This window comes from Oxyura jamaicensis, chromosome 1, assembly GCF_011077185.1.
Source record: "Oxyura jamaicensis isolate SHBP4307 breed ruddy duck chromosome 1, BPBGC_Ojam_1.0, whole genome shotgun sequence".
In the NCBI taxonomy this organism is placed as follows: domain Eukaryota; kingdom Metazoa; phylum Chordata; class Aves; order Anseriformes; family Anatidae; genus Oxyura; species Oxyura jamaicensis.
The window spans coordinates 69705175-69720727 of NC_048893.1; the positions used below are offsets into that span (position 1 = coordinate 69705175).

Consider the following 15553-nt stretch of genomic DNA (forward strand, 5'->3'; position numbering starts at 1 on the left):
GCAGGGGGCGGCGCTGGCACCCCTCCATCCCATCCGTCCGTCCCTCCCTCCTTCTGTCCCTCCTTCCGTCCGTCCCTCCTTCCAGCCGTCCCTCCCTCCGTGCCCGGGGAGGCGGGCGCTGCTCGCGGAGCGGGGCGCGGCGGCCGGGGGAGGAGGAAGAGGAGGAGGAGGCTGTATCCCTACGCTTGTGCGCGCCCGGAGGAGCCGCGGGGAGCGCTCGGGCTCGGGCTCGGGGGGTGGATGGCGAACGGCCGCGGCCAGGCGGCGGCCGGCATGGGGGAGAGCGGCGGAGCGGCGGGGCGAGCGGCCTGCTAGGGGGTGCCTCTCTGCCCCGGCCTTCCTCCTCCTCCTCCTCCTCTCCCCGCCGGCCGGGAAGCATGAACGGGCAGCGGGGGTGCTGCTCCTCGCCGCCGCCTCGCCGGTGAGAGCGCGGAGCGAGGGAAGATGGGGGCCGTCCTGCGCAGCCTGCTCGCCTGCAGTTTTTGTTCCCTGATGAGAGGTGAGCGGGGAGGCGGGAGGAGGAGGAGGAGGAGGAGGCAGAGGAAAAGTTGACGGCTGTGCTGCGAGGGGCCATGTTTGCCCGTGCGGGAGGGGAGCGGCCTGGCGGGGCCCGCTGCGGGGGCAGTGCTCCGCACCCCTCCCGGCATTGTTGTCTCCTCTAACTTAAAATAAAATAAAATTAAATTAAAATAAAAACGCAAATGTCACGCTGCCCCGGCGGTAGGAGAAATTATTTTCCTCCTGTCGCTGCTGGGACCGCGGAGAAGTTTGCTGGGTCGCGATCAACGCGCGCGGGGCCGCGCAGAGCCCCCCGAGTGGCTCCGGGGGGTGTCACTGGGGGCACCCCGGGGAATTGTTGTTCTGCCCCCCCTCTCCAAGGCGGTCTCTTGGTCTGGGATTTCGTGGTGAGACAACCGAGGTGCCCTTGGAGAACGAGCTGAAGTCAGCGACAGGGTCCGTGCTGGCTCTTGCTGGGGAGAAGTCACCTGTGGTGGCTGCATCCATCCTCTTGCCCTTGTGTTTTTCCCTAGATGAGGGAAGAGGTTAATTGCTAATAGTTAATCAACTGCACTTTAATGTCAAAAATTAGTCTGTCATCAACATCCGTGGGTTTCGATGAAAGCCTGAGTAAAGGTGGCTTAGGCTGAAGGAGCTACTCAGTAGCCAGTTGCTCAGCACTCTGGAAAACAAAATTTTCCACTTCTCCGTGTCCCCCTCCCCCTCCCTTTTTTTCCTCTATGCATCTGTTTGCCATATTGTATCCTGTTTGCAAAGATACAAGTATACTTATATAAATGGACTGCATCACATTTTGTATTCCTATTGTGGCAGTAAAACCTCAATCTTCAAAATTAAAGTTGGATCCAGAGCGTGGAGAGGATTTGTTTCCTGATTAGTTCATTCTATTATGTCACGATCATACCTGGTCCTAATAAACCATTCATTTGGCTCTCCAGTCCAAATGACAGCATAGAAATCATTGGGATGCATACTGTCACGCAGTATAAGCACGGTCACAGTCAATTCTTCAAATTAATCTCAAGATAGTGACATGTCCTACTGAGGTTTTTTGCATATGTGATGATGCTTAATAGAAACTTCAAAGAAACATTCAGTTTATAAGCAGTTTAGTCTGTTATCTCTTCTCCTCTCTCACCTTTGTCTATTGCCAAGGACACTTGTATCCAAACAACACTTGTCTTTCTTCTGTGTTCATGTGCTCCTGTTGTTTGATTACCTCCCTGGAGTCATAATCTTCTATTTGTGGCATGATAGTAATTTCCCTGATTGTTACTGTACGTAGATATAAACAACAGGAACAGGTGAACTCTGAAGAAACAAATCAAATTTTAATGCATACGTCCTCCCTAGTAAACAATCTGTGCAGGTAGAATTGGTTTGAATGATACGTACTGAGTTCATAAGAGGTGTCAGCAGTTCCTTAATTAGGCAGAGGCAGTGCCAGCATCAGTATGAATACATTTATACGTGGAAGTAGAGGTAAAGTTACAAAGTCTGCTCTTTAGTTTGTGAATTCAGTGCTGTGAGGGGTGCCAAGCCAACAGTATTGGAGACTGAAACCCAGGAACTGGTATATGGGTGGACTACAGCATCCTTTCTGCTTACAGAACCCACCTCCCTGTTCTCACTGGCTTAAAGCAACAAACAAAACCACCAACATAACACAAATGAACAGAGGTTTACAACTGAGCCATGATTATTAGTGTAAGGAAGCTATGGAAGGCTGGTTTACCATGCTGGAAAGGCATAAAATTGGTCGCATGGAAGTGCGACACCCCGTTAACTAGTATGGGCTTGAAGTACCGGGCTGTTACTAGCCAGAGACAGAAGCACCTCAGAGGACTGTGATAAGCCAGGCCCTACTGACATTTCAAGGACAGATATTTAGATTTGTAGGAGGTGGGGGGTTACTGTCATGACAGCCAGCTGTGGAGGTTTTGTGTGCTTGGGTTTTTGTTTGTTGTCCCCCGTCCCCCCAACCCCGGTATTGTGGCTGATGGGAGGAAGAGGTTGCTTTCCTGGAACACCCTGAACCACACCGCAGCCCAGCCGCTGTGCTCCTCTCCTGGTCCCAGGTGCTTCTTGAAGCCATTCCCCAGGGGTACAGGGGGGAATGAGCAAGACCTGCTTCATGGCAGCTTTGCGTGTTCTTTGTGACAGCTGTGAAACCAATGCAGTTCCTGGTAGAGGTAGCTTATAAAAGATGTTTGTGCAGACTTACTGAATGTTGCAGACCTCTGGGCTTAAGGTCAGTTAGTGAAGAAATGAAAATGGCTGTTTGGTAATGGGCATTTTAAAACCCCTTCTTCTCTTACGTGTTCAGAAGAGAGTTCTGAATCTGTTGTTATTAGTAACTTGCTTTTGATAAGCAGAACATCTTTGCCTTTATTTTTTTTTGGATTTTTTTTAGACAGTCTCATTTGTAAGCAGTTTAGAGGAGCTTAATGTTGAAGACTTGTTAAGCTGTGACTGGGGTGTTTGTGCGCATTTTTCTACCAAAAGTCCAGAAATAGGACCAGGCTTTTTACTTCTGAAACAGGCAGGCTGGAGATGAAGCATGGGGTTTAATCTGGAGCTACCTTTTTACCTTCCAGGCTAAAGGTCTCTTGACCTAGGACTAGACAATTTTTACATTTTGACAAAATGACTTTGAAATATCTACTATATTTTTTCTGTTATCACCATGATGTATTTCTCCACCCAGGCTTGAATAGACCATATTTTGGTCATGTTTTTCCATTGTATGATTCCTTAGAAATCAGCACGACTTTGCTGTGGTTTCCAATGCATTTTCCTCTTTCATCTCTCCATAGAGCAGTCTAAAAATAGTGTGATCTAAGGTGTTATAAAATCCACCATTACTTTAATAGTTTTTGCAGTTGATCCTGTTATAGTTCACTATCATCAGATTACTTTAGCTTTTTATTTTTATAATTTTTCACTGAAAAATTAAGATGCAAAGCATGGTGGATGTTTTTCTATGCCTGGGAGGTAAGGTGCACTGAAAATGTGAGGAAGGTCTGGGTATATGGATGAAGCTGTGTATATCTGCTCACAGGTGTGTAAAGATGATGGGCTTCTTGTATCCTTCGGTGGAGCTCTATACAGATATTTGGGTGAAAATCTTTGCTCATGTTTCCCAGCAATACTAGATAGAGGAGCATTAATCAGGTTTCCTTTTTTTTCCCTTATGAATTGATAACATCGGCACTTCCTGAGTTCCAGACAATGAGGGAATTTGGCTGGAAGTTGTAGAAGGGGTAGAGGTGTTTTTTTTTTTTTTTTTTGGAGGAAGATAGGTCAGGAGCTGGGGTGTAGGAACCTTTTAAACTCTGTCTTTGGGAGCTGAAGAAATCTGATTCCTTTGGATGTATGTAATCCACCTTTATGATGATGTCGCATCTCAAAAATGCCAGCTTCAAAATACCTGCTGCAGTGCATATAACATGGGATTTACTTTTTAGTTCAAGTAGAGCGCAGATAATTTATTTTATTTTTTTATTTTATTTTTTTTTCCTTCTGAGGGAGTGGGGTAGGGGTAGAAAACGGAGAAACAGCTCTCAGCTTCTGATCTGTCACCATTCATCTCTTTTGGCAGCCGGTCTTCAGGCTTAGACACTGTATTCTTTGTCCCCAGCACATTTAACCTCATTAATTTCCTATGAAATGCTAACTGCTAGGCTTGCTTTGCTGGTGGCTTCTTCCAGAGAGTCCCCATCCTTGTACAACAGGGAGGAGAACTTGTAATAGCTGAGCAGCACCAGAAATGCATTTTTTTCTAGAGCTTTGTTGTGTGCTGCTGCTTCAGGCAGGGTCTCTGACCTGAGTGCCCAGGAATGTTGCCAGCTCTTCTCCCAGCTCTCCTACTGGGGAGCCCGCACCCATCCACAGCCTCACCTGGGAGAGGTTTGGCTCATAAATGATATGTGGCTGGTAAAATCCAGTGCTGCCACTCACTTCTCTGATGACACATGAAGGGCTCTTGGTACTTTGACAGCACAGTTTACCTTGGAAAGGAATTTCCCATGGGTGGGCTTGTACTAGCGAGTGGTGTAAGTCTCTTCAAAAGACATGGGAGGATGCAGCTGCCTCAAAGACTTGGGGAGCAGTCGCTGTTCTTACTTTCAGAAAGCAGCTGGCATTGCTTGTGTGGAAGTGGAGCCACTGAATGTAAATTCTGTGGCTGTTGGTGTGTGGATGGGATATCTGGGATGAGTGTGCAGTGACCATTTACACTTCTCAGCCAAGCACTTCGTAGTGATGGTTCTTCTAGAGGGCAGTTGCTAGTGCCTTTCTTCATGAGGTGAAAAATGTTTTCTCCTCTAATAATCTGTAGTTATACAACTTACACCTTGCTTGTGTAGTTTCAGAGTTTACACTTCAGAGTATAACAAAGTATAAACAAAGGAACTGAGTGATGCTTTTATGGTAATTGTCCAAGGCTTGGAAGCAGAAAGCATTGCATCTCTAACACATTGTATGTAAATGCTGGGTATTGACACCCTGAACGTTAAGCAACTTTTTCCTATTTATATTTGGCAGGCATGTTAACACAGACAGTTTATATTTGGCAGGCATGTTAACACAGACAGCCTTCCTTAAGCTGTCTGGATATTCTTGTAGTTTATAAATACTTATAGAAAGAGATTCACAGGTAGTAGGCTCGATGTTTGCTTCACATGGTCTGACTCTGATGGTGTTTGCAAGCAGAAATGAGCTTGTTGTTGTTTCTCCTTTTTGTTATGCTCCCCTGTGCTGTGGTTATGAAAATAGGGGAGTTCTTTGTCTCCTTGTGATTATCATGCTACAGACCTTTCTATTTCAATGCAGTTGGCACAGTCCCTACCAATTTGGAAATGGAGTCAGACCTACCAATCAATGAATACAAAGTGACTACTGTAATACCATTTGATTTTCAGTGTACTTTTAAGAAGATACTTTTCAAAGTGTAGATGGGGGGGGGGGGCGCGCCAAGCTATGACTTAGTAATATTTTGATTCCTTTGCAAAATGTTATAAACTTCTGAGAAAGCATGTTAGCTTAAATAGAAGGAATGCTTTCTGAGTTTCAATATTTAAATGAATAGAACAATAATAAAATGTTTTAAATATAAACAGACATGGAAAATGGCAATGTTCATACAGATTTTTTCAGTATCTTGTTACAGGATCACATTACCTAAATAGAATTACTCCCTCGTGATATAATCAATGTGGCAGAAATGGGATTATAGTTTTAATTCTGTTTATGAGGGCCATGTGTGAGCTCTTGATGTCAGATTTGAAAAGTAATCATATGAGAGACAGAATATCTTAATAAACTAGCTATATAATTTTGCTTGATCAAAAATCATTTGTTTTTTCTCTGTGATACTGTAATGTAATTTTCTCATTTGTATTTTTCCCCCCAACCTGTTCCAAGGGGAAAAAACTTTTTTTTTTTTTTTTTTGTCTCTCTGTGTGTGTGTGTGTGTGTGTGTTTATGCCTCCAAAACATCTCAATAATGAGCATTCTCCTCTATAAGCTGTCAAACAGTTCTAGAAGAGGGCTGCTGTGTTTGCTTAAACTCCTGAAGTTAAGAGCATGTGGAAGGTGACTTAGAATTTTAAATATTTTTCCTTTGATTGTTGTTCTGTCAAAGCAGTGAATAATTTTTTTTGCTTGTACTCATAGTATTAGCATTAATTAAAATGCTGACACTGCAGAAATCCAAAAATCCCTAAGAGTAGAGATATTAAAGTTAAGAACAATGGAGGAATAGGAAAAATAATTTGTAAACATTGTAGTGACTCATATATTCATTTGGAAAACACATTTGTGTTTTAATATATCAGAAACTTAACCGAGGCTCAACAGTTAATATTTACCCTGTAGGGAATAGTAATGTTCATAGTTAATATAATTCCAAATTGGTTGGGGTGTGTGTGTGTGTGTTTATGGATTGTTAGTTTTTTTTTTTTTTTTTTTTTTTTTTTTCTTTTGGATTACCAGAATTAAGTTGTATTCAATAGGAACTTGCATTTTTTGAATGCTACTCTCTGTGAATACATATATTTTTTCACACATAAAAATGAATAATTTCTAATGTAAGTCTGTTGAAGATTTGACATTAATTATGATGGTATGTGAGAGTATTCTGAGAGTTTACAAATGAATAAAACAAATCATGCAGGTCCAACTGTGTTTTAAAAGAAAAAAAAAGTGCAACAATTTTCAAAATTCTTGAAGTGTGTGTCCAACTTTCTTTACCCTTTAAAAATAGTCCCTAACTATTCATTTAAGCTGGAATAGTTATTTACTAATCTGTAGTAAATTTAATATAGTCTTAAGTCTTAGACTGCTTAAAGTGCAATTTTGGTTTGAGAACTTTTTTCCCTTTGGCTGATGGAAAGTTTAGCTTTAAGCTTGCACTGTGAGTATTTTGTTTCAGTTTTCTTATAAATCTGTTTTCTATTTGTGTGAATCATGGCATCAAATCTTTCATTTTTTTGCAAAAATCTTTATACTGTTTTGTCTTGAAGAAAGTATTGTAACTGTGTGAGAAACAAAATCTGTGAACTTGTAAAACACTATTTTTTGTCCATACTAGTAGGAGGTATAGTTTATTATTATTATTATTATTATTATTATTCTCAGTATTTGTTATGATGGATGGACAAAGGTGCCATTCACCAAACTTGATCTGGCAATTATGACACAAAGTAATCACTGGATAGCTGATATGTTGTTAGATGAAGAATCACAAAGGAATGAAGATGAAAATGTGATAAGACTTTTGAGGCAGTGGAGCCTTCTACTCTCCCCCTAATCAGTTGCATGTTTATGTCACAGCTGAGGGCTGTCAATTACTCTTCCATTGCACTTAGCAGTGCTGACAACTTTTTCTTGTTTGTCAGTCATTCAGTCCTTATGCTGGGGTCTTTTGCGCTAAATTCTGAGGTCATGCTTTACAGCAACCTCCTGAGAGTGCTTCAAAAAACCTAAAGAAGAGAACAAGTAAACTTAAGGGCTTTTTATGTTTTCATTATTATTATTTTTTTTTTAACTTGATGATATACACTGTTTCACTTAAAGAAACATTAAGCAAAGCACCATATAGGCAAAGCATGCCAGCTGGGATAAATTGCTGAAAGTGTCATCTAAGGGTAGCTCAATGACTGTGAACTTCTTGTCCATGTGGAAAAGGAGTTAGTTTCAAGGTGAACTAGTGTGCTGCTGCTCAGTGCATCCCCAAACAGGTGTGCCAGCCAGCCCACAGGCCGCCATCGTTCCAGGCTAGCAGCAAACCTGGGAGCATTCCTGTCTCAACTGGCTGAGGTGTGCAAGGTGTATCTGGTGTCCGCCAGCCTCCCCAGGCCCTGGGAAATGGGCTGCCTCTGCCGCTGCATCCCAGCACCGTGTCTCAGTGCTCTAATTTAGTGCAGGGACTTAAATGGCGCTCAGTCTTTCAGCAACATTATGAGGGATTTCATGCAGGATTTTTGGTTTGTTTTCTCACTCTTAGAACCTCTGTAGGCAATAATGATGCCAGAATGTATGAAGGGTAGGTTTTTTTTTTTTTTTTTTTTTTTGTTGTTGTTGTTGTTTGTTTTTTTCCTCTTTGTGGCTCCTCCTTATAAGCAACATGATCATGGCAGAAGGTCAGTGTTAGATGACAGTGTGGCTGCAAGCAGATGCCTGATCAGGGAGCATAATGCCCTGCTCATCCTAGGCTGTTGTGAGCAAGACAGATTCAGCATATTAAGTTATGGATGTGTCAACTCTCTGTCAGAGTGGTTTCTTATATACCCATGAGAGTGCAATGGAAAGAGTAGGAGAGTCAGTGTTACGGAAAAATGAGCCAAGTCACCTTTTCTTTACTGAGATGGACAGCTGACATGAGTGTGCTACCAAATGCTGAGGCATGCTATGATAATTTGGAAATCATCAACTGCCAGCTTTGTAGATCTGTTGCTGACAAGGTGATTTCATGGGTGATGCCTGCCATTCAGAAAGTTATTTGCATGTCATACACTGGGGTTCACGGTGTACTTCAGTGTTTTTCATGTGCTTTTGTTATACTGTGCCAGGTCTGCTGACTTTGTATTCCTGGACCTGGCATTTCTGTCCTTCCATGTACTTTTTTTCCTCATTCTCTTACCCCCATCCTTCTAGTTCTTTTGTAAGAGAAGTTTTTTTCCTATTATTGAGCAGGTTAAAGGATGATGTGCTGACTGTGTATCAGCAAGTCTCACCTTTGTCTCCACAGCTCCTATCTGGCTAAAGTCCTGCAAAACTAACAGTAGAGATTTGGTGCAGAATCCAGGAGCCATTGTTGCTGTATGGTGTCTTTGCTTTTGCACTGATGTTTTCCCTCTTATTCATTGGCAAGCCTGGCTGTTCCTGTCACCTTTTGAGTTGCCACCTTAACAGCCCTCAGATGTCTTTGGGATGTGGAATAAGCTTTAGGTTAGCTGAAAAGAGGAGAGAAGGACCTCTTAGAAAAGCTTGGGCTGCCTCAGGCTTGTTTACTGAAGTCTGATTGCCTGCAGTGTCCTGTAGGTATATTTGTGAGAACAAGGAAGTTCAGATAGAAGAGAGCTCTCCAGTTCTCTCTGAAGGTGGAATGAGGACTACCATTAAGTTCATTAGTCTGTGTAAAAACAATTATGTGGGATACATCAGGAAGGATGTTGTCATGGGCTACTTGATGTAAATCCTGATGCTTTCTGTGCTGAAACGCCTATATATTTCCTGGAGATTTTTTTTTTTCTTGAAAATAGAAACTGTCACTGTATGTGTTTCTTGAGGATGGGAAGCTTTGTTTTTCTTTGCAACATACCTCTCTTCTGATTGATATGTCTCCAAGGCTTTTATTTCCAATGTTATCTCAACTGTCCATGACGACACTTACTCACTACAAACACTGCATTCAGTTACTTTTCCAAAGAACAATGAAGTCTTGAGTTCTGACTGCAGCTCTCCCCCTGCTCCCACAGGAGGGGTGGAACCAAAAGTCACAACTCTTGACAAACCTTTTCCTTCTCGCTCCTTCAGGCTGAGCAGCAGGATTTGAATATGCACTGAAACTAAATACACAGAATTATTTTTAAGCATAAGCAGTGATGGAAAAACTTGAAACCTGGGGAGTGAAAGGAGAGTCTTCACAATTTGACCGTGCCAGAACACTCTCCACCGAGAGAGTTTTTCTTACATTCTTGTGTTGGCTGTCTGGAATGTACTGGTAATGGGGAGGATTGTAGCACATAAAAGGAGCTTTCTGTGCTGGATGGCTTTGAGGAGGTTACAGTTACTGATCTTTGGTTATCTATACCCGCTCCTCTGATATTTTTTTTTTCCCTTGCAGTCGGTATGTGGGTGCATGTTATTCTATCAAGGTGTCTGGTAAATTCTCTGTGCTTCCTGTGCCCCATCCAAGATGGTGTGTGTTTGCTTGGTGCATCTCATCACTGTGTCTACTCTTTTTCAGTTTGTGTCTGCTGTCCTCGTGACAGTGAGCTTGGCAGTATTGATTCACCTTCAGGTGCTCAAACTTCTTCACTGTGATGTTTAAGAGAGGGAGTTTTCTCTTTCCAGTTTGAGGACATCTTCTTCCAATGTAGCAATCTCTCGGCTTATTAGCAGTGGCCTTCTGCATGGATACTTATTTCCATAATGTGTGCATCTGCCAAATATGACTGGCTGGGCCACACTGGGATTCTGGTAAAGGTTGCCACAAATTTTGGTGGCCACCTCTCATCTGGCCTAAACTGGGGATTCACAAACACCTGGTTCAGCTAATTTGTAAAAGCTGATGTAGTCCTGCCTTTCCCTGTTGTGCTAGTCTTAACATTCATCTGATTTTATTCTGAACTGGTTCTGGCTGACAACTGGCTGAAAACTACTTTTTGGTGGGTGAGGAAAGGGTATGGTAGCTTTCTGCTAGTTTAGCTCCCTGTCTTGCCGTGGTATTGAGTGAGTGCTAGTGCCAATGCAAAAGAGAGGTTGGAAACCTACAGCTGAAAGTGGAGCTGAGGAGAAAGGATGTGGCTGCAGTCACATCTTGAGCAGATCTAACAGGCTGCCAATAAAAGCGGGGAGAGCTGCTTCCCTTTCCAGCACCCTGCTGTTCGCCTTATGTTAGTTTTGGAGTTTGCTGGTCCTCTTCTTGAGTTGATTCAACTTGCTAACCCAGTCAAACCTTTCACTGATGTAATAATTTGAATCAGTTTGGGAAAGGGCCTGTAACTAAGTGGTGGGGTAGAACAACATAGCTGAGGGTTACAAATGAGGAAAAAAGGGGGTTGGGGAAAATGAGGCAATACTAATTGTCTTAACCAGGCTAAAGTCCCTATGAGTGAAAGAGAATGAGACTGTGGAAGGGTAATGCTGACCTCACTATACCCAGAGGTGTTATGGATCATTGGAAGCAGAAAGAGAGCAAGTAGGAACTTGTGGAAGTGGCATCTTGACCAGTTAAAGAAAAGTATGACGAATTCTGACAGCCAAACATTGCCTCTTGAATATTAAAAAATAAATTAAAAAAATAATAATGAAGTTGAAAAATGTGTTTTTACGTGTTAATAGTTTTTTATTTCTATTTTTATTGTTTTTTATTTCATCCCTTTGCATCCTGTGGGCTGCAGTATTTTTAAGCCACAATTTTTGTTGTGGTTCAGATGTGTTAAACCTTAATTTTTGTAACTTTTGTAGTCTCTAAACAAACATTTGTTCTTGCTGGTTGATAGAAAAAAAGGCTATTTTGAAACTAAGCCTAGCTTTTACTCTGTATTGGGTACTTTTCCCTAATTAAAAGAATAAACTACATGTAGGCCTCTCAGGTGGTAGTTAATATGTGTATTTATGATGTATATCAAAAGGAGAAGTAGAAACATATGTAAAGAGTTCAGCTTTGACTTTTTTTTTTTTTTTTTTAAAAAAAAACAAATCTGAGTTGTATCTCCTTGCTCCATTGCAACTTAAACTGTGAAATAGTTGCTTAGCTTTGAAAGGAGTTTCTCTTGGATTTCTTCCCTTAGGTTATTAGTATAGTTCATGACTGTGTTATTCAAGACAGCATCGTTGGGTCCTGTGTCTCTTTCAGAGTGAGTTACATGGAGCAGGATGGGATCTTCTGCCCCAATTCTCCCTTTGGCATTGCTGTTTGAGTCAAGTAAATAGCAGAGATGATGCTTGGTACTAATGCTGCCAACTTCAATAATTAGATTTTATAGGATATTGAAGCCTTTGTGTTTTCTGGGAATGGTTGGAGAGGGTAGGGGAACAAACCTGTTTTTTATTTTGGTGATGCATACTTCATTCCTGAATGTCGCAACAAATTGGAAAGCTTAATATCCTCATCTGCCAGCCCTGTGGAATGCGCTACAAGTTGCAGCTTTGAATCAATCTGCATGAAGCTGCTCATCCTAAGCGAAGCTGGGTTCTTTCTGAGCTGTCATTCAAATAACTGGTATCATTCATGAAAAGGATGGTTTCTCCAACTGTTCCTCGGCCAGCTCTGAGCTCCAACGAGTGAATAACCTATGCAGTACAGTTGTGTTAGGCTCAGCAGTGCCTTCAGGCCTCAGTGATTACACTTGACATGCCTGGTGTTCCAATTCACTGCATGCTGTGTGCATGGATATTCTTGCTCTGTGTTGTACATAATAATGGAGCCTGTACTCATTTGTGCCTGGATTTACCTTTTTTCAAATGCTGGGCATGCTGTCTTATTAGAGAGAGCTCTGCCAGTTGGCTGCACATTTCACATGGTGCTCTGGGTGACATTGAGCTGGCTATTAATGAGATTTTTCAAGTCACGATTGTATGCAAGCTTTAAAAAGTAGATGATTATATTGCATGCCTCTTTTTTATCAGTTTCAGCTTACCAAATAGTTTTTTTGTTTTCTTCTGGAAATGCAGTCTTTGTAAGTAACCTGCACTTAAGGAAACTCTACTGTGATTCATTTTGAATCTTTAGGTTATTGAAAATTATGCAAGGAGGGGAAGGAGATAGCAAAGTAAGGTAATAAACATACTTAATAAAAGGTTTCTGCTTTCTGATTTAAATATGTCTACCCCTTCTCCATAAAAATGTAATCTCTAAACCGAATATTTTGCTGCACAATTAAAAATTTGCTTTCTGGAGGGGGAGTACAAATTTAACATCCTTAAAAACAAAAAAGCTCCCCCCCCAGCTATTCAGCTATCTTTCTTCTAAAGTTTGGCATGAATCAATTTATATTCAGTACTTCTAAATTTAGGCAGACAGCCTGAACAATTTAGTTTTCAAAAAGAAAAAGAAAGAAAATAGCTTCCAAAGGTACAACGGCACTTGTTTAATTTGTTTAGTTAGAGGTAGATTAAGGAACTTAGTTCCTTCAGCTTCTCCCAATACACGTGGCAGTGTCTTTGATAAACAGTTTTGCAGTAATGAGGGGAGTAACCTGCTCTTGGAAACTAGCTTTAGAATTTTCTGAAGCATGTATTTGTTAGGTGTTAGTATATCTACATTCAGCGTGGGATTCTGAATTCATTGTGAATTCTCATGCAAGAACTGTATCTGTTCTGGCAATGTAGCCATTGACATTCAGACAGGCACAACTGTGCTGAATTTAGGGGTTTTCTGTTAGAAAATACATCCTGCTAGAAATTTAATGTGTCTACCTATCCTGATGAATAAATCTGGAGGATTTTTGTTAAATTTGTGTGATGGCAGACAAGCATTCAGTATGCCAACCACTGTACGTCTAGATGCTGCTGTACAGCTCTGCTGCTACAGTGACTGAGTAAACACAGGGAAAGGTAGATATGTTTAGTGGTAAAAACTATGTACTTTTCTTAACCTAATGTAAAAGTAGGAATGAGGACGGAATTTTCATAATGTTATATATAGCTTGTGGTTAAGGAGAATTAAAGGGGCATATTACATTTTTTAAAAAAAATGGTTGCTTCATGGTTGCTCCTTTCCATTAATTATATTAGTCAGGTATCATGTATGAAAAATGTACCGACCATACAAACTGATACAGTAAGCAAATAAAAGGAGTGAAGCTGAGTTTGAAAGAACTCACTGTGGTTCACTCATGTAGGTGTATTTTTCTCCCTACTTCTTCATACCAATATCGATGTTAAAAAATATATATATATATATATTCCTCTAATGCTGTGCTCTGCATTTTGTATTTGTATGTATTATATGTAAAATATCCAAGAGACATGATTTCAGAGAGTATCAACACACATATCTTTGATAACCTGACATGAATTATGTTTTTATAGAAGTTTGTGAGATGTATATTACCAAATTCTGGCAATAAACAAATATTTTTTGCTCTTGTGGGCCAGTACTGAGTGCTTATAAAGCTGCTTTAACCTCATCTTTGCTATTCTTACTTAAGCATCCTTCTGTACAGAACAGTGTCATTTGGGCACTTCAAGCCTCCATTTTCTTTGTTCCCTGTCTTCTTCAATCTTATTTTAATAATGCACAGCCCAGAATAATGAGCTGCCCATTACCAACTTGAGTTGTAACACAGTTGAAAGGCTTCGATTTGAGTCTGTGCTTTTCAGTCGAACTTCAGAATGTCCCCCCACCTCTTTTTTTTGTTCTCTTTCCCTTAAATTAGTAGTTGTGCTATCACAGTACATCAGGCCATAAATTTTCCTTAGTAGGAGTGTTGTTAATGCATCTGCCTGTCCCCCCACCCCTTATTTCTCCCATTTGAAGCTGCCCCACTGTTGCTGTATGCAAACCGACGTGACCTGCGGTTGGTGGACGCTGCACACGGGAAGGAGAACGCCACTGTGATCGTGGGCGGCCTTGAGGATGCGGCAGCAGTGGACTTTGTGTTTATGAAGGGGCTGATATACTGGAGTGATGTAAGTGAAGAAGCCATTAAACGAACAGAGTTCAATAAGTCTGGGAGCGTACAAAATGTGGTCATCTCTGGACTTTTGTCACCTGATGGGCTGGCATGTGACTGGCTGGGAGAGAAATTATACTGGACAGATTCTGAAACAAATCGGATTGAAGTTTCCAATTTAGATGGATCACTGAGGAAAGTTTTATTTTGGCAAGAATTGGATCAACCCAGAGCAATTGCCTTAGATCCTGCAAGAGGGTAAGTCTTTGTCAAAATACTTATGACTATGACCATTTCTGCTACAATTTGTTTGCCCAATGATTTTAAATACTTGACGGTACTGTTGTTGAAGTTATTCTGTTTAATTTTGCATTATTTGCTTCTCTATTATTGTGCCTTGAAAATAATTTGCACTTCTGGAAATGCATTTATCTCGGTTTGTGAACAACTAGAAATCAGCAGGCATTCAAAAAAGAGAATTTTGGCAGTAGTGCAGATGATGAACAGAAATGTGGATATTCTAAGGTGAAAATGTGTAATCTGCTTGAAAAGCCATCAAAATGCCTGTAAATAGGCTTGTGCATCACTGCAGTGTCAAGTAACTGATATTTTGGGAACATTATTCCTTGTTAATGTTTATGCTTTATTGAAACAGCAAGAGAAATGAGACAAATACACTGTACTAAAAATATTTTGAGACATGTTTTGGGATTTAACCAGAATTAACAGAAAGGTTGCTCTCTTCACTCTTCAGGGAATTTGTCTGGGGAAAAAAAAAAAGGGGGCTTGGAATAGTCCACCCTAGAACAGATATGATTGTTCCCATTTCTCATTTCAGTCTCTAAGTGTGACTTACAGTATTATCTTTTTGTTCCAATTTTGGGACTAAGCTGCTGTTGCCAGAAATGACAAATTCTGTGGTGGTTTTTGTGATGCTACATAAACATCTAGCTTGAACTTACCCAGAGTGTAGTCATCTCTGATAAGGTGACTGGCTCTCTCGGAGTGAAAGACTAGTGGAATATCTTTGACACTGTGTAATCTTCTTATAGTTCATTTATTTGTAGTGTAGATATATTTATACCATCTTTTTTTTCCTGGACAAATAGGAAAGTGAATCTCTTCTAATGTCATGTCAAGTAAGTTTTTCAGTCAGCAGTTTGGGGGGAGAAATTAATGCATTATTT

The 15553-nt window shown here is 41.1% G+C and overlaps 1 protein-coding gene across 1 annotated transcript in view; it reads left to right on the forward strand.

Annotated features, from left to right (window-relative positions):
- Positions 1-151: 151 nt before the first annotated feature.
- The window catches only part of LRP6 (LDL receptor related protein 6), a 128108-nt gene continuing 112706 nt past the window's right edge, over positions 152-15553 (forward strand). Inside the window, exons 1-2 of the mRNA XM_035308723.1 lie at positions 152-499; positions 14231-14624. Of these exons, the coding sequence (XP_035164614.1) occupies positions 445-499; positions 14231-14624 (449 nt within the window). The 5' untranslated portion in view covers positions 152-444. The remainder of the gene's footprint in view (positions 500-14230; positions 14625-15553) is intronic.